The 19,849-nt window shown below is 36.9% G+C and overlaps 1 protein-coding gene across 1 annotated transcript in view; it reads left to right on the top strand.

Annotated features, from left to right (window-relative positions):
* The window catches only part of LOC148939826 (mutS protein homolog 5-like), a 140,243-nt gene that overhangs the window by 92,510 nt on the left and 27,884 nt on the right, over positions 1 to 19,849 (top strand). Inside the window, exons 13-15 of the mRNA XM_089106010.1 lie at positions 1,420 to 1,500; positions 6,205 to 6,355; positions 9,957 to 10,106. Of these exons, the coding sequence (XP_088962136.1) occupies positions 1,420 to 1,500; positions 6,205 to 6,355; positions 9,957 to 10,106 (382 nt within the window). The remainder of the gene's footprint in view (positions 1 to 1,419; positions 1,501 to 6,204; positions 6,356 to 9,956; positions 10,107 to 19,849) is intronic.

The following is a 19,849-nucleotide window of genomic DNA, read 5'->3' as shown; positions in this document are numbered from 1 at the left end:
TAATTGACTGACTGTATGTGAAACAATAGGCTGTGCGACAAATGCGGTTGAATATAACTATCTTGGGCTATAACGAAAGGAAGATTGAGGTGTATAGGGCACGCTGTGTAAATGAAGGATGACATATTGCCAAAGATTGTTCTTATCGGCCAACCGTCTAGGGCTCAATGGAAAGCAGGTCGTCCCCGTCTGGGGTGGGAGGACGTCATAAAGAAAGGTTTAAAGGAAATGGGAACTTCGTGGGCGGGTGTAAAAAGGGAGGCTTTGAATAAATTGCGGTGGAGGATGAGCGTGCGTAGCTGTGTTGGCCTCAGGCGGCTTGGTGCTGCGGTGAGTTGTTAGTAGTAGTAGTAGTAGTTTACCTATGTAGTTTGTTAGGACTAGATACTGTTAAAAATATACTGTTACTGTACTGTACTGATACTGTTAAAAATATACTGTTACTGTATAATACTGATACTGTTAAAAATAATGACCAATGCAAAATCTGGTATACGTGCTTATTCCAAAATAAAATAACTAGGCTTTATTTACAAACGCATAAGAAATCAATAAAAATTAACAATAGTAAGCTGAGAATATCCTATGCTCAGGGTTTTTTTTTCACAGTTGAAAAGAGTTTAGAAGAATAGGAAGATAAGTCTGCGAACTAAGATTAGAATATTGGAAGCTACAGTGATGGCAGTGGTCAAATATGGTTATTAAGCATATGCGCTCCGAAAAAGGAAGAAGATTTGCTAGATGTTCTCCAGAGAAATTGCCTACGGTTTGCTTAGGGTAGCCTGCTGACTGACCGTATTTCAAAAAGTAAGCTGTAGGAAAAGTTTGTTTAATCCCGCTTTCTAGGGCTATCATGAGAAAAAGGTTGAGATGGCTAGGGTACGTTCTGCAAATGAAAGATGACAGATTGCCGAAGATTGTCCTTCTCGGCCAACTGTCTAGGGCTAAAGGTAGGCAGGTCATCCGCGGTTGGCGTGGGAGGATATCGTAAAGAAAGATTTAAGGGAAATAGGAACTTCCTGGAAAGTTGTGAAGAGGGAGACTTTGAATAATTTAGGATGGAGGAGGAGCGTGCGGAGTTGTGTTGGTCTCAGGCGGCTTGGTGCTGTAGTGAGTTGCTTTAGAAATGGTAGCAAGCTGAAAAGATGTTAACTGTCAGTTTAATTGACATAATTTTTGGCTGTTTAGTTAAATGGTCCTCTATGGATCAGTATTATTGAAATAAATTGTATGGTTTCCAAGTATATATCGTTTAACCGTTATGTGCGCTTAATATATCATTGCATTTGTCTATTTTCAGGGGGGGGATATTGATGCTATTTTCAATTTAATTCAGACATGACAATATATTGTGCTTTCCCTAGCTGAGTTTTTTTTTGTTTTTCATATGATTTTCATCAGTCAAATTTTGAATTTTAGCTATATCTCGTTAGCCATTGCAGCAGAAGAACATCACTTAGTAATGCCTCAATTCGTCCCAAGAGAAGAAGGTGAATGCTGGTAAGAAGTTTTCTCAATCTCTCTCTTTCTCTCTCTTCGTCATAGTTAAAATTAATTTTATTGCTTTTTATCTTTTCTTTTTTAAAAACTAGTTTTTAGTTGCATACATTCAATTGATGTTATTGGCATATTGCCATAATGATTTGCCATAAAATGTTGAAGTCTCTGCTCTTTTAGTATCATTTCTTGGAATTAATATTTTAAATTCTATTAATATTTTTCGAAGTTCGACAGCATAGCTATGCCTCTGTCAGGCCATACATTTTTGGTCTCCAGCAAAATGTTTTAATTTGGTATGAAATAGATGGCATTTATAATTTCCGTTTAACCTTCTTCTGCTATTCGTCCTAGACGAGTTCAGCAATAATATTGAACTATTTAGATACTCTCTCATCCCCAAGTTTATTGCCATCAATAGGAATCACTTGTAATAGTGATTGTATTCTTTATAAAAATAATGAGAAATTAAATTTTTCTGTAAGAAACGACCGATCGTTTTTTAGATCTGAATTAATTATAAAAGTTATATAACCACTGATGATGCTGATTACATGGATGTGATGATGGTTATGTAACTACTGATGATGGTGATTAAAACCGGCTCCAATAGAACTGATGAATAAGTGAAATGATGGTGATGATGGTTATGTAACCACTGATAATTGTGATTAAAACAGGCTCTAATAGAACTGATGAATAGGTGAAGTGATGGTGATGATGGTTATGTAACCAATGATGATGGTGATCAAAACCGGCTCCAATAGAACTGATGAATAAGTGAAACGATGGTGATTATAATTATGTAACCAATGATGATGGTGATTAATTTTGCAGTAGGTTGCATCAAGACATGGCTAATTTTTGAAAGAGAAAAGCCAAGACAGATAGTCCAAGTAATTGAGAGGCAAATGTTTAAATGGCTGTGGCACGGGTAAATGGCGGGAGTAAGCATGACTCTCTTATTGGACACGTACTTGTTTGTTAGTTTTTGGAAAGGCATGCCTGCCTAGAGTCTCAGGCATGTTGACCAAGAATTTAAAATTGACATAGGACCGTTAGATTGCCTGAAATGAGAGGCAAACAAGGCACGTCTGCCTATGGTCTTAAGAAGGTTGACCAATAATTTTGAATTGACATAAGACCATTAATTTGTTTGAAATAACAGGCAAACAATCGCTTAAAGCCATCTTTATCTTCCAAATATTTATCTTCCAATTTTTGTACCTATTTGTTGCCTAAGCTCAGCCCCACATTCTGAGAAAATTTCAATTTTTCACAAATTTTTCAAATTTTTGGGTCACTTGCCGGAGACTCTGGGTGGGTTGGCGCCCCCAAATATTGTCCCAAATTCCTCTCTCAATTTAGCACTTGTTCATGGATGCCCACCATCTCCAGTCACTTTAAATATATTATATATTAAGTTCCTCAGCCCAATACATCAATCTGATCACATTTCTATTTATTTCAAGTTTTCGTTTACTTGCATGAGACTCTGGGCAGGTGTAAGCCTCCAACAACTGTCTTAAATTCCGATTTAATTATTTGCCACCAGTAGGCAATTTCAATTTTCCGCCTATTTACCATTACAAATCGAATCAGTTTTTACAATCATATTAAAAACAATTTTTATTAATGAAATAGTAACTTTAAGGTTTGTGAAATATCTTTGTAGAGTTAATAATAGATAAGTTTAAGTAATAAATAATAATACCTTCTGCCTGTTATTAATATGATTGTCAATTACGAAATCCTTGTGGAGTTGAAGGTTTAGTTTTACTAATTATTTTTGCTAGTCAATGCTCATTGATTTAGTAAATTATATGAGCATGTTAATTGCAATAGAAAAAAATAATATAAACAATATAATTCAGTATTGTATATAAATATATTCTTTTATTCAATATAATCTGTATACAAATCGAATTATGCTTACAATTCTCTTTTACGCGCCTTTTTGTTCGCGAAATTTTCAATTATATCTTCAAATGACAGTTTATTCCTTATTTCTGGCTCTAGACATAAGTTTATTCCTTATTTCTGGCTCTAGGGCATTTAGCTTTTCTTGATATAGGATTGATAGTAGGTAATTTTTCACCCGTTTTAAACAGGAAAAAATTCTTTCGCCAGAAGAATTTGCCGCTGGCGTAGAAAGAGCCATGCGAACTGCTTTGTGCAAATTCGAATAAATATTATGCAAGCCTTGTTGTTGCAGGAATGAAGATGTACTTCTTAAAGACCCATAGTCTGTTTTTTTTAAATGTTTTTGGAAGTTATATGGCATTGAAAATGTAAACACTCTTAAACAGAAGTCATTCGGATGCATTTTTTGTAGGAATAGGGCCTTTTCCTTAAGGATTGATGATGGTAACTCACTTATTTTGGTTAGAAACGAAAATTCTTCATTAAAGCTATTGTAAGCCTAAAGCCGTTTTTCTTATAAATCATTTTTAAGCCACCTTCAGTTTTTCTTATATATCGAATTTTAGCCTCCTGCCGTTTTTCTTCTAAAGCTATTGTAAGTCTCCTGACGTTTTTCTTCTAAAGCTAATGTAAGCCTCCTGCCGTTTTTCTAATTCCGATACGAGTCTATCAATGAGGATGAGAAATGTGTTCACTCTAAAATTATCACTCGCAGTCATTCTTATTTCTTCATCGGGTGTTTCATCATATTCATTTATTCTTTTTGGCTGTCTTTTACCCGTATCTTTTGAATACTCTTTCGATACAGCGTATGGTGTCGCTAGATCGCCTAGAATGTGTCTGACGCATTTTCCTCAACTTTTCGAAGCACCCATTTTTCATAGACATTCTTGACATTTCTCATTACGATAGCTTTTTTTCCTCCTAATCTTAACTTAAGTCTTATCTTCTTGTTCTTCTGAAATTTTTTAAACTGCAAAGAAAAATGATATTCCTGTTTTGCTTTACTTTACTTACTAATAATACTACCTAGGTAAGTCAAGCTCACTCAGGAAACTTTCTCTGGCACTTATCAGAAGCTCTTCATCCCCTTTTATTACTAATTCAAGCTCTTTAGTATTCTGATTATATATTTTTATTAATTAATTTTGCTCTTGACTCTCAGAACATTCAAAATTCGCTCAGCTGCTACGGCTTTATCACTTAAGTTTTTGTTGGCATATAATGTTATTAAGTGATTACGTAACATCAAATTTATCACATTGACCAATAAAAGATCATATGAAATTTTAGCACATTAAATTCAAATTTGTGTTCTTGTATGATAAACCCCCTACCGCTCAAGTTATTCATTCATTGACGCATTGCAGAACCGTTTTTTTTTTGGTAGTATTATATAAGGTATTATATTTTTATCGTACTTAGGTATATTTCATTAGGATTGAGCGTCAGAAAAACATATGAGAAGTATATTTGGTAGGGGGTATATCATACAATTACCCAAATTTGAAATAAGAGCACCTTGTATTGATACTTTATTTACTTTTTACTGTCAGTGGTAACCATTAGAAGATCTATTCTGTCGAGTACCAATGGAAGAAAGGTTCACTGACGTTGACCAACATAATCTGTCAGTGGTAGCCTCTTTTGCAATCCTCAGCCCCCTTATTCCAGCTACCCTTGTTTCGGAGGAAGCCACTCCAAGGATCCAGGTCATTCAAAGGTCCAGGTTTTACAGATGGATCTTCGAAAAGAAAGGTTGAAGATCACGACAGTATACCCATACAGCCAATCATATACTTTCTACCCATGGCCAAATCTTCTCGGGTTTCTGTATTTAATTTTATTCAAACTTGGATACGAGTAATATAAGGTGTTTTTACAGCTTATTATGCTCCTTGAAATTGTAACCAGTTGAACAAAAAAATGGCATCTGGCAAGTTATGTTAATTTACGTCGTATTACGTCGTTCTTTCTTCTTTGTTTTTTCTTTCGTTTTTTTTTGTCATGATAATTCGTTTTGTATATTTTTTTTTTTTTTTTATGGGAGAAATTGGTCATGATTTAGTCATTTTATTTCTTTTCTGTTTATTTTTGTTTTGTTTGTTGGTTCAGGGTTTTGTTTGTTAGTTAAGTGTTTGTTAAATGTATAGTCGCCCAATATCAAGTGCTTTCATGGCTCTTTGGGTGGCCGCTTAGATTGATGTTATGTGTTAAGTAATTTTGTAATGAAATGAACTGAACTGATTAAGTTTGGCTAACATAGAGTGTGCTGAGCTGAAATTTCTTTCTTGTACTGAAGTTAATTCCACATTCCTTGTGATAAGAATGTAGGCTAGAAGGACATGTTCGTCTTAAATATAAGACAAAAAACATAACCCAAGAAAAATAAGAAAATTCGGACGAGATATATTTTCACCAATACCGCGGTACTGGAAACCACAACTTTGAAATATTTCTTTTGTGTGGTCGCTATTTATCTTCTGGAATAATAATGAAGGGGAAAAATGGTATAGAGCAGCTTGAGATATGATCAACTTGAATCATTGCGTTTGAATCTTGAATTTCTTTTTCTGTCCGCTAAGAACGGTTACTGGGGGTAGAAGTAAAATATATAGATTTTTTTGTTATTTTTATTAAGGATAGTTAGAGTTTTTAGTTGGGTAGAAAGGCAGTTTGTTTCTTTATTTGCTTCTGCTCAAAATAATAAGTCCACCTATCTACGAGAATTTGCCCTTTTCCTTTTTTTAAGTCTTATTTGATTTTTTCCCCATTTCTTTTTAGCCGATTAAAAATTTTTGATGGTCGCAATCTTCTTCAGGAGTTAGCCATTGACTCTGTTGTTCCAAATGATACTGACATGGGAAACTCGGAACCTCGAGTTCATATCCTCACTGGTCCAAATGCCTCTGGCAAATCAGTTTATATTAGACAAGTAAGGTGTATCTTATATTTTTTTTGTTTCTTGTCAACACTGACTTAATGAACAGTTAGAATAATTTTTAAATCAAGGTAACAAAAAGTAGGTGTTTTAATTAGTAAGGTAATTTTAATTAGTTAAATTAGTTTCAATTAGTAGTAATTTTACATTCATAATTTTCTCATTTTGATCTTAAAGCTTGCGATTTCAGCCAATGCGAGGTATATATCTCTCATCTTCAATATTGTTTATAAATGTCCAGTTTCCTCATTGCAAATTTGAGATAGGAATCGCAATTAAAATAGTTTCGCAGTGCTGTGTAATGACAGAAATGGATATTGTAGAAGTAAGATTGGTAAAAAAAAGATTATAAAAATAAAGATATAAAAGAATAAAGATTAAAGAAATAAAGAATAAAGAAAAGAATAAAGATATAAAAATAAAGATTGGTATAAAAAGTGTATGAACTTAATTTTGATTATTAGAATCTTCGGACTAACTGGATTAGCACTGATGTGTACAAAGGTAGCTTGTAACTGAGTAAATTACCGTCAGCTCTCTTTCAGGTCTTGATGCGTCTTCGCCGGGAGTGGTCCTTTGTAGCTGTACATCCTCTCCTCCTTGATATATTTGGATTATTACTCTTGATTCTATATTGTCTATTGTTTTCCATCTTATTTGTCAACTTAGTTATCCCCAAGGCCGTACCCAGAGGGGGGAGGGGTTAGGGAGTTTGACCCCCCCCCCCCCCGAAAAAATCTTTTAGTAAAACCCCCTCCGAAAAAAATCCGAATTAAAAATTTTGACCTCTAAAGAATTTGGCTCTGAGATCTATTGAAGATAATTTTCTATGGTTGTTATTTATGTAGTTGTTGACAGAGAAATATTTCCAATATTTGAATTGATGCGTATTATTTGTTTTTTTTTAAAGCAATTAACTAAAAAAAAAAGAAGTTTTTAACTGAAAAGTAAAACCTATGACGTAAAACTTTTGACGAGGACTAATAAAGGCATGTAATAATTCGAACTTAGAACGAACATAAATTAAAAAGAATTATCACATCCAACTTAAGGATAAGAAGTACTAGTAAGGATAAATAGATGAATTCTACAAAAAAAATTATTTTCAAGAAATTTTTATAAAGAATTATTTCTTTTTTTGAGAAGCTGTTCATTTTAATTGTCAATTTAAATCTAAAAATTACATGCATGTGCATCAGTTTCAGAGTTGCTTTAAATGATTCACAAATAATAAAAAGAAATTATGAAATATGATAGTATGGCGAAAAAACTTACACACAAAAGAATAAAATGAAGTTCAGTTAGTGATTTTAATAAAATGATCAATGATCAATACAGGACTAGTGATGTGATTGGTTAAACTACCTGGGGTTTAAACTTAACTGCCTATTTAAACCCTATTTTCACCTCTACCCCCTCCCCAGATATATATATATATATATATATATATATATATATATATATATATATATATATATATATACAGAGAGAGAGAGAGAGGAGAGAAGAGAGAGAGAGAGAGAGAGAGAGAGAGAGAGAGAGAGAGAGAGAGAGAGAGAGAGAGAGAGAGAGAGAGAGAGAGAGAGAGAGAGAGAGAGAGAGAGAGAGAGAGAGAGAGAGAGAGAGAGAGAGAGAGAGAGAGAGAGAGAGAGAGAGAGAGAGAGAGAGAGAGAGAGAGCTTTCCTATTTTCCTTCTTTTATTTGGAGGGATTGAAGCATTATCTTCGGTGATAAAATAAATTACTATCGTCAGCAAAAATGACCGGATGCACCTCTAGGGCCAGCCCATCAAGAAAGACATTAATATAGTTTAAAAATAAGAGGAGCTAAGTACTCATTCTTGTGGTACGCCTAATTTATTGCAGACGGTATGGAAGCGAAAATTTTAACTGGCACTTACTGGAACCTTCCAAGCAAGGAAGACCTCGACCAATGGTGATGCACAGCAAAATACGAATTATTTTTAGTAAAAACCATGTCAAACGCTCTAGTAAATTCTAAGAAGATACCTAGGATACCTAGATTATAGTTAGTTAGATTATAATTAGTTATATAATAGATAATAATTAGTTAGATAGCTAGGAAACACAGTTGGTCCCAAATAAACTTAGCTAAGTGAAATCTAAACTTTAATAATTAAAATTGAGCTTAAAATATTAATTTTCTAATTCTGTTGGGCAACACTGCACTAATAGTAGTGCTTGTAGATTCTGATTAAACCTTGTTAAATTGTGAAGATTTCCACTTTTAACAGGCTTGTAGAAAGGGTGTGCAAAAGTACAGGATGGCTGGCCCTCAACCTCAATTGCACTTCCTGGCTTAAGGGCCACGAAACAGAGATCAGCACCACTGTTTTGGACCTTAAGGGTCCAAAACAAGGAGCAAACAAAACTTAAGGGACCTTAAGGGACCTTAAGTTTCGTCATACTTACATACCTACTTTTTACTTACTTTTAACAGGCTATAATCTTTAATCTTTATTTTTTATCCTCTAATCTTTAATCCGATAATCTTTAATCCTTTAATCCTATATTTTTGGTTTGGTTACACCGCGCGACTTAGATGAGTTTATCCAGTGAATAAAGGAATCTTATAAGAGTGGAAACTTGCACTAATGTCGAAGAGAAAAAACACGAACGCCATCTAACTTTTGGTGACTTTTTTTTACCAAAGCTACAGATATATTAAATTTTTTCTTTCAACAAAAAAACAATAACTCAATGACACAATCAGAGATCCCACAAAGGCTCCATGGCCTGTAAAGTAGGAAAACATGAAACAGAACTTATAATATTAAACTATTAATTGATTAAGCACATAAAATTCAAAAACAAATACTGACAAAATTAGAAAGAAAAAAGCTAACAAAATAAAGAACAGAAAAAAAGAGAGAAAAGGCAACAAAAAACAAAAGAAAGAAAAAAGAAAAAGAAGAAATGACAGAAGGAAAGAGAGTTCATTCACAAAAGACAAAATCGGTAACTGGTATACAAAGTGTATGATGTCATATTTGAGTAACTCAGCTTGGGGTCATCCAAGGCCGTACCGAGGGGAGGGTGGTTAGGGGGGTTTTACCCCCCCTCCGAAACGTTTGTCTGACTCGTAAAAACGTAACAAAAATGGATATAAACAATATAAACAAATTTTTTATGCGTTTTTGAGCTATTTTTGTGTACCACCCCCCCCCCCCCGAAAAAAATCCTGGGTATGGTCTTGGGGTCATCATTTACTATATCCAGCTAACTGCTATATGCTTGTCTTTTTAGGTAGTATAAAATGTAGGGGAGGGTAAAAAAAACAGCATTCTGCCCCCAGTAGGCCTACTGGCTTAAGATCAACTGGCCTGCTTAACCTCCACAATTTTCCTAAGCTATCCTGGGCCTACTCTGTGCAGACTTATAACTTACAGAGAAACCTCAGCTTTAATTTCATTACATGTAGATTAATCACATCAAACATTTAATTTTCTTGTTTTATTTAAGTTGCGAAACTCGACACTGTAAGTGCCGCTAAAAGTTTTTAATCCTTATCGTCCCATGTTAAGTCCCTGATGACTCAAGTCTTATAAGGTTTCTGATTCTTTAAACATTTGTAGATTGGTGTTATAGTTTTCTTGGCTCACATTGGTAGTTGTGTACCTGCGCGGGAGGCTCATCTCACAACGTTTGACGCTATATACAGTCGACTTAATGATTTTGAATCAGTATCTTCTGGATTCTCGTCCTTTGCAAAAGACTTAAATCAGGTGAGCCCTTGGTTATAGTTATCAGAGTAACACATCGCAGTTTTTACTGTGTTCAACCACATGCGAGGCACATCTTTTAGTGTTTGGGTTTGCAGCCCCTCCCGAGTGTAAGTTTGGAAGTGGAATTTTATAGCACTAAAATGGTTCGTCGGCCGATTTTAGAAAGTATAATTGTATACCTAATTTGTATTTCTATATGCCTAATAATCTAAAGGCTGTCTCAAGAAGAGCCCCGGATTTTAAAACTCCGTGATTTTGTTTGTTGCTAACTTGACTTGACTTGATTTATTATTTGAGTGCTTCATGAGGAATAAAATGCTTTTGTCTATTTAGAATACCTGTCCATTGGGAAATTTTAATGGAAAGTGCCCTCACTTGATCTTTCCTACATTTCCAAATGAAAGTATCTTATTTGTTTCAAAATTTTGCATATTCGACATTATCATATATTTTGTTTTCGAAATGTTTAATGATAGATGATTCATTCGCAAATAACTAGACAATTGAGCTAAAGTGGTCTGCATAATAGCAAACAAACCATCTACCGTATATGACTTTAACAACATTACTGTGTCATCAACATATGTTATTAGTATGCAATTAGTTATAAATTATTTTATATCCGAAACATATATTAAGAAAAGTAGCGGTCCTAGGATCGAACCTTGGGGAACCCCGCATTCTATTTTTCTTTTTAATAGAGTAACATATCGCAGTTATACCGTCTTCAACCACAAGCATTATCTCTTAGGGTTAGCTTCCTAACCTGAGTGGCAGCCCTTCCCCCTAGTCGGTGTGAAAGTAACATTTTTATGGCACTAGGCATGCGTGGTGCATTTTCCCCAAGGTTAAAATTCCACTTGGTCTCACATAAATGCATCCTAATCCCTTTCATCAAGGTTGCAGTGATATATGTAACCTAGTAAAGAATGAGCCACGACCCATAGTAACCAAAAGTTTAAAAATGTGTTGTTTAAGAAAAACTGTCTAGTGAAACAAAAATTTAATTTGTAGCTAAATAAGGAATGGTAACTATTATTTCAATGTTATTTTGAAAACAAATTTACGTGAATTTTGAAAGAGCCTGAAACCCCTCAAAAATGGCATTGGATCAAAATGAAAAGAGCACCATTGGAATTGCCGTTGTCGAAAACCTCATTCAGGAAACTTGGGTTGTCCTCTTTAAGAACAACCTTATCTCTTAGGGTTAGGGTCCCAACCTGGGTTGCAGCCCCTCCCGCTGTTCAGTGTGAAAGTGAAATTTTTGTGGCAGTAGAAAGGATTCGTTGGCCGATTTTAGAAAGTGCTATTGTATTGTTGTCATCCCCGAGAAAGGTTAGGACAGCTAGGCAATGGCCCTATGACTGCGAAAAACTGAGTGACTTAGAAATTCAGTCACAGTTTGTGTTAAAACTGACCAACAGATTTGAAACCCTGGGTCTACTACGAGATGAAAGTCCAGAGACAGCTTGGACTACTATCAGAAAAACTGACAATGATACTGCCTACGAAACGCTTGGTATGAGAAAGTCACCAAAGGATGAAAGGATCTCCGTCGAATCGTGGGATCTGATCGAGAAGATGCCTGACCAGAGGACATAACTTCTAAACACTCTTTCCCATGATGCGAGACACCCTCTTGAACTAGAGTATGCTATTCTTGATAAGGCTTTTAAGAAGAGAGTCCGTTCTGATAACTTCCGTAGCCTTGACCAGAAAGCTCAAAAGACTGAAGAAGCTGCTAGACGGGGAGACTCTCGGTCAGTGTACTGCGTCACCAATGAAATAGTTGGAAAACGTCCAAAGACAGATGGACCCGTCAAAGATGAGTTTGGACGACTTCTTACTTGCCCTAATAATGTGAACGAAGCCTGAGTGACGCATTTTGAAAAACTGTTTAGTAGATCACCTCCTCTGATCCTCCAGATATACCAGACATGCCATTTCTTCTTGCCTTCGATATTAAAGTACCCTCTGGTGGTGGGGTACTAAAGGCGGCTAAGAAGCTGAAGTCTGGAAAGTCCCCTGGGAAGACCGAATTGCGGCTGAAATGATTAAATGCTCAGTAGCTGCATGCATAACTGTGTGGACCACGTTTTTTCTATAATTTGGAGAACAGAAGAAATTCCTAAGGATTGGACAAAAAGTACTCTCGTCAAAATCATAGGCAGCACGCTAGCGCTGCCTAAGTAAAAAACGAAAAAAAGGCGACGCTGCAGAGTTCGAAAACTGCAGAGGTATCAGCCTTGTATGTATACCTAGCATTGGCGACTATACTCCTTAACAGAATCCAACCAGCATTGAACGAACATCTCCGAGAGGAGCAGCATGGATTCCGGCCAAACCGATCGTGTGCTGATCTTGTATTTACTCTCAGAATGCTGCTAGAAGAAGCGAATGAATGGCGTCATAAGCAGTACAGCGTCCTCATGTACTTCGAGGAAGCCTCTGAGTAGTTAGATCGCTATACACATTGGAATATTCTCCAGTACTACGGCATTCCTTATAAGCTGAATAGAACTGTTAGATCCTTCTACAAAGATACAGAATGCTCCGTGAAGGCAAATGACGGGATTACCCCTTACTTTCGTATCATTACAGGGGTGAAACAAGGCTGTGTACTGTCACCACTGCTATTTATTCTTATCACTGATTGTATTCTCCGGACGTACGACGGACGTGGGATTCAGTTGGATAATAAGAGACTCGTAGATGTTGATTTTGTTGACGATATCAGCCTCCTAGAGTCGTGCAAACAAAAGCTCCAGCATTACTTTAACCAATTCAGAAACGCTGCCAATCATTTGTCCTTAAAATAAATTCCAACAAGACAAAAATTATGGCAAGCAATGGGTCTTCACTCAACCAATAATGCAATAACCAGACGATAGAGCAAGTCGTGAAGTTCAAGTGCTTTGGAAGTACCATCCACAATTCAGGATCGTGTCAGCGAGAAGTCAAGTTAAGGATCGACCAGACTAATACATCTTTCAGGAAACTGTCTCAAATTTGGCGCAGCCAGAAGTACTCTCTTCGACTCAAGCTGAGGCTGTTCAACAGAAACATCCTCTCAACGCTTTGCTATGGTTCTGAAACTTGTCACATAAACCAAATACTTGAAATGAGACTTCTCGCGTTCGAAAACGTTTGCTTAAGGCGCATTAGAAATATCCACTGGTCCCAAAAAGTAACAAACGCTACTATACAACAGAAGACATCTCAGCCACTGGTAACCAAAGTGATCAAATATAGTAAGTGGAGATACCTTGGTCATGTGATCCGCACGTCCGAAACTCGAATACCAAAGGTCGTCCTTCAGTGACAGCCACGTGGTACCAGAAGAAGAGGACGCCCCAAAAATACCCTACGACGCAGCTACCGGGATGACCTCGCAAACCTCAATGCCTCAATCCAACCTGAATGTGAAGATGGCTGGGCGACCGCAGCAATGAGAGATGACTAGTGACTATTCTTGGATGCCCTAAGCGCCTATGGAGGCACAGGAAGATCTAAGGTTTAAGGTAAGGTCTAATAATCTAAAGGGTGTCTAAAAAAGCCAGGATTTTAAAAGTTCGCGATATTGTTTGTTGTTGTTGAAAACACTATTTTTGTATATTTAATTATCACTGGTAATTGACATTATATTTTTATGCTTAATTTTCGGGTATATAGTCATAAATGTGGTTATCATAGGCAGCGCAATACCGCTGCCTAAGTGAAGAACGATGTTGGCACAATGTATTGTTTATATTTTTCTTGTTCTTAGACCAGGGCACTTCGTATCGAAGGATTTGTCGTAGAAACTACGAAAAGGGCTCATTCGATTGGAAATTGGAGTGGCTAGTGCCATTTTTAATAGTCGAAAGTGACTGGGTGACAACTAGCCCCCCCTCCCCCCCCCTCACACGCCCATCATTCCCCCAAACACATCCAATCAAAATTTTGAGATAGCTATTTTGTTCAGCGTAGCTGATTTCCTGATAGAAAATACGTTTTTAAGAAGGTCACTCCCCCACAACCCTCAGGGCAAGGGGTTTAAGTTATGTTCTGGGGGCATATAAGAAAGATGTCGGCACAATGTTTTATTTATTATTTTTTTCCTTTAGACCAGGGAACTTCGTATTGAAGAAGTTGTCGTAGAAGCTTCGAAAAGGGCTCATTGAATTGAAAATTGGAGTGGCTTGTGCCCTTTTTAATAATCGAAAGTGATTGGAAGGTAACTAACACCCCTTCCGCGCCCACAATTTCCCCAAACACATCCAATCCAAATTTGGAGATAGCCATTTTGTTCAGCGTAGTTGATTTATATATAGAAAATATGTTTTTTAGGAGGTCACTCCCCCTCAACCCTCAGGGTAAGGGTTGTAAGTTATGCCCTGGGAGCTTATAAGAACGCAGTTGGCACAATGTATTAGTCATTTTTTTTTCCCTTTAAACCAGGGCACTTCGTATCGAAGAAGTTGTCGTAGAAACTTCAAAAAGGGCTCATTCAATTGGAAATCGAAGTGGCTTGTGCTCTTTTTAATAGTCGAAAGTTAATGGAAGGCAACTAACACCTCTTCCACGCCCACCCTTTCCCGAAACACATCCAATCAAAACTTTGAGATAGCCATTTTGTTCACAATAGCTGATTTCCAGATAGAAATTATGTTATTGAGGAGGACACCCCCACTGCCCTCAGGGCAAGGGTTGTAAGTTATACCCTGGGGGCATATAAGGTTTTTATAGAAAGCGTTGTCGTAGAAACTTCAAAAAGGGCTCATTCGATTGGAAATTCAAAGGTCTAGTGCCCTTTTTGATAGTCGAAAGTGATTGGAGGGCAACTAACCCCCCTCTCACGCCCACCTTTTTTCCAAACACATCTAATCAAAATTTTAATATAGCCATTTTGTTCAACGTAGTTGAAAGTTCTGGAAATTAGGTCTTTGAAGATGACAACCCCCCCCTGCCCATAGCCCCCAGGAGAGAGGCTGTACGTTATGCCTTGGGGGAATAAAAGGTTCTTACAGAACGTGTTGTCGTATATAACTTCAAAAAGGGCTACTTCGATTGGAAATTGAAATAGCTATTGCCCTTTTTAATAGTCGAAAGTTATTTAAAGACAACTAACTCCCCTTCCACGCCCACCATTTCCCCAAATTTATCCAATCAAAATTTTGAGAGCCTTTTTGTTCCGCGCAGTTTAAAATTCATTAAATAATAACTTTGAGCAGGGCACTCCCCCCACAGTCTTCAGGGCAAGGGTTATAAGTTATGCCCTGGGGGCATATAAGTTTTTATTGAAATGTTTGTCGTAGGAACTTCAAAAAGACTTATTTTGATTGGAAATTCAAAGGGCTAGGGCCATTTTTAACAGTCGAAAGTGAGTTGAGGGCAACTAACCCCCCACTCATGTACACCTTTTCTCCAAATTCATCCACTCAAAATTTCTAGATAGCAATTTTGTTCAGCGTAGTTGTTTTCCAGATAGAAATTATGTTTTTGAGGACGACACTCCCCCACAGCCCACAGGGCGAGGGTTGTAAGCTATGCCCTGGGGGCATATTTTTATAGAAAGTGTTGTCGTAGAAACTTCAAGAAAGGGTTATTCGATTGGAAATTGGAGTGGCTAGTGCCCTTTTTAATAGTCGAAAGTGATTGGAGGGCAACTAACCCTCCTCACACATCCATCTTTTCCCCAAACACATCCAATCAAAATTTTAAGATAGCCATTTTGTTCAACGTAGTTGAAAGTTCTTGAAATTAGGGTTTTGAGGATGACAACCCCCCCCCCCCTACAGCCCTCAGAGCAAGGGTTGTAAATTATGCCCTTGGGGCATATAAGGTTTTTATAGAACGCGTTGTCGTAGAAACTTCAAAAATGGCTCTTTCGATTGGAAATTGAAATGGCTAGTGCCCTTTTTAAAAGTCGAAAGTAATTGAAAGGCAACCAACACCTCTTTCACGCCCACCATTTCTCCAAAAACATCCAATCAAAATTTTGAGGTAGCCATTTTGTTCCACGCAGTTTAAAGTTCAGGAAATTATACTTTTGATTAGAACACTCCCGCCAAAGTCTTCAGGGCAAGGGTTATGAGTTTTTCCCCTAGGGCTTATAAGTTTTATTGAAATCTTTGTCGTAGAAACTTGAAAAAGGGCTCATTCGATTGGAAATTCAAAGGAGTAGTACCCTTTTTAATAGTGTCGAAAGTGATTTGAGGGCAACTAACCCCCCTCTCACGCCCACCCTTTCCCTAAACACATCCAATCCAAATTTTTAGATACCCATTTTATTCAACGTAGTTGAAAGTTTTGGAGATTACTTCTTTAAGGATGACAACCCCTCCACCCCCACAGCTCTTGGGGCAAGGATCGTAAGTTATGCCCTGGGGTCATATAAGGTTTATATAGAAAGTGATATTATAGAAACTTCAAAAAGGGTTCATTCGATTGGAAATTCAAAGGGCTAGGGCCCTTTTTAATAGTCGAAAGTGATTTGAAGGAAACTAACCCACCTCTCACGCCCATCTTTTCCCCAAACACATCCAATCTAAATTTTTAGATAGCAATTTTGTTCAGCGTAGTTGATTTCCAGATAGAAATTATGTTTTTAGGAGGACACTCCCCCACAGCCCACAGGGCAAGGGTTGTAAGCTATGCCCTGGGGGCATATTCTTTTATAGAAAGTGTTGTCGTAGAAACTTCAAGAAAGGGTTATTCGATTGGAAATTGGAGTTGCTAGTGCCCTTTTTAATAGTCGAAAGTGATTGGAGGGCAACTAACCCTCCTCACACATCCACCTTTTCCCCAAACACATCCAATCAAAATTTTAAGATAGCCATTTTGTTCAACGTAGTTGAAAGTTCTTGAAATTAGGGTTTTGAGGATGACAACCCCCCCCCCTACAGCCCTCAGAGCAAGGGTTGTAAATTATGCCCTTGGGGCATATAAGGTTTTTATAGAACGCGTTGTCGTAGAACACTTCAAAAATGGCTCTTTCGATTGGAAATTGAAATGGCTAGTGCCCTTTTTAAAAGTCGAAAGTAATTGAAAGGCAACCAACACCTCTTTCACGCCCACCATTTCTCCAAAAACATCCAATCAAAATTTTGAGGTAGCCATTTTGTTCCACGCAGTTTAAAGTTCAGGAAATTATACTTTTGATTAGAACACTCCCCCAAAGTCTTCAGGGCAAGGGTTATGAGTTTTCCCCTAGGGCTTATAAGTTTTATTGAAATCTTTGTCGTAGAAACTTGAAAAAGGGCTCATTCGATTGGAAATTCAAAGGAGTAGTACCCTTTTTAATAGTGTCGAAAGTGATTTGAGGGCAACTAACCCCCCTCTCACGCCCACCCTTTCCCTAAACACATCCAATCCAAATTTTTAGATACCCATTTTATTCAACGTAGTTGAAAGTTTTGGAGATTACTTCTTTAAGGATGACAACCCCTCCACCCCCACAGCTCTTGGGGCAAGGATCGTAAGTTATGCCCTGGGGTCATATAAGGTTTATATAGAAAGTGATATTATAGAAACTTCAAAAAGGGTTCATTCGATTGGAAATTGATTGGGCTAGTGCCCTTTTAATAGTCGAAAGTTATTGAAGGCATCTAACCCCCCTCTCACGCCCACCATTTCCCTAAACACATTCAATCAAAATTTTGAGATATCCATTTTGTTCAACGTAGTCGAAAGTTCTAGAAATTAGGTCTTTTAAGATGATAACCCCATCAGAGCCCTCAGTGCGAGGGTTGTAAGTTATGTCACAGGAGCATATAAGGTTGATATAGAAAGTTGCTGAAGAAATTGCAAAAGGGTCTCATTTGATTGGAAATTGAAATTGCCCTTTCTAAGAGTCGAAAGTGAGTGGAGAGTAATTAACCCCCCTCTCACGCCCACCATTTCCCTAAACACATTCAATCAAAGTTTGGAGATAGCCATTTTGTTCAACGTAGTTGAAAGTTCTAGAAATTATTTATTTAAGGATGACAAACCCCCCCGAGCCCCCAGGGCAAATGTTGTAAGTTATGCCCTGGGGACATCTAAGGTTTTTATAGATAGAGTCGTCGTAAAAACTTCAATAACGGCTCATTTATTTGAAAATTTAGTGGGTTAGTTCCCTTTTTAATAGTCGATAGCAATTGGAGTTTCACTAAACCCCCTCTCGCGCCCACCATTCCCCCAAATAGATCCAACTAATATTTTCAGATAGCCATTTTGCTCAACGTTGCAGACAGTTCTGGAAGTTATGTCCTTGAGGATGACACCCCCCCCCCTCAGCCCTCAGAGCAAAGGTTTTAAGTTATACCCTGGGGGCATATTAGTTTTTTATTGAAAGCGTTGTCATATAAAATTCGATAGGGCTCATTCGATTGGATATTGAAAGGGCTAGTGCCTTTTTTAATAGTTGAAAGTGATTGGAGAGCGACCAACGCCCCTCTCACGGCCACCATTTTCCCAGACAAATCCAATCAAAATTTTGAGATAGCCATTTTGTTTAACGTAATTGAAAGTTCTCGAGATTAGGTCTTTAAGGATGACAATAACCCTCACAGCCCTTAGGGTAAGGGTTGTAATTTATGCCCTGGGGGCATATAAGGTGTTTATAGAAAGCGTTGTCGTAGAAACTCAAAAAGGGCTCGTTCGATTGGAAATCGAAAGGCCAAGTACCCTTTTTAATGGTCGAAAGTGATTGGAAGGCTTGGTATTTTTATAGTAAAGATCAATGTTGGTATAATGTATTATTTTGTTGTTGTTGTTGTTTAGACCAGGGCACTTTTTATAGAAGGAGTTGTCGTAGGAACTTCGAAAAGGGCTCATTTGCGTGAAAATAGAAAGGGCTGATGCCCTTTTTATTAGTCGAAAGTGATTGGAGGGAAACTAATCCCCGTCCCACGCCCACCCTCCTATTTGCCTTTATGTTTGAAAACTAAATGTTGCCATAAGATTAAATCAAAATCCACTGTGTTAATGCTAATTCCCAATAAGGCATCTCAGCAGTATCCCAAGAACGACTGAGGGTAATAGGTTCAAACTTTCGGGGCTGCTTCTGCTCTTAAAACTTTACCAAATCAAAATAGCGTAAGTGTATCCAAGCTATCAAAGAAGGTAAACTGATTTTTTTGCGAATGGTATCAAGTTTTCCAATTCAGGTCAGCTAGAGGAGATATGAAACTAAATTAAAAACTACTATTTGTGTCCAGATTTTTAAAAGGGTACATGTTGTTAAAAATTGCTGAAAATTTTTCTCCAGCATACAAATAGCAGGCCAAACTATAAATCCTTAAAAAAACAAAAAGATTTAAAGTATTATTTTCTTTTTCCCTAAAAAGACTATATCAATACAAAACGAACAGAAATTAATTTAACAAAAAATTTTTCCACAAAATAAGTTTTTCAAAGAAAAGTAAAGAACTCTATTAAACCAAAAATGAGCAAAAATAAAATCAAATAATCTACCAAGCGTAAAACTACCACAAATCAGCATCGATAACTAAATGAAACCCAAAATGAACAGAAATTACAATAAATAACCAAGTCAAACTCAAAACGAGCAGAAATTAAAATAAGTTGGGCTCAAAATCCCTATGCCTTCCTAAGACCAGAACATAATTTGCACTTTACTGAAAAAATACAAATGAATGTGCATTGTCAGTTTAATATACGTATACTGATATAAATGTGTAATCAAAATATAAGTAATCAAAATGTAAATAATATTTGATTTATTAAAGTTATAAAAAGAAAATTATTTATGTTTATAA

This window comes from Artemia sp. Qi Xiang Cuo, chromosome 20 (assembly GCF_049724085.1).
Source record: "Artemia sp. Qi Xiang Cuo chromosome 20, ASM4972408v1, whole genome shotgun sequence".
Classification (NCBI taxonomy): domain Eukaryota; kingdom Metazoa; phylum Arthropoda; class Branchiopoda; order Anostraca; family Artemiidae; genus Artemia; species Artemia sp. Qi Xiang Cuo.
The sequence above is the reverse complement of the archived record's forward strand: the minus strand, read 5'-3'. Positions and strand labels throughout refer to the sequence as shown.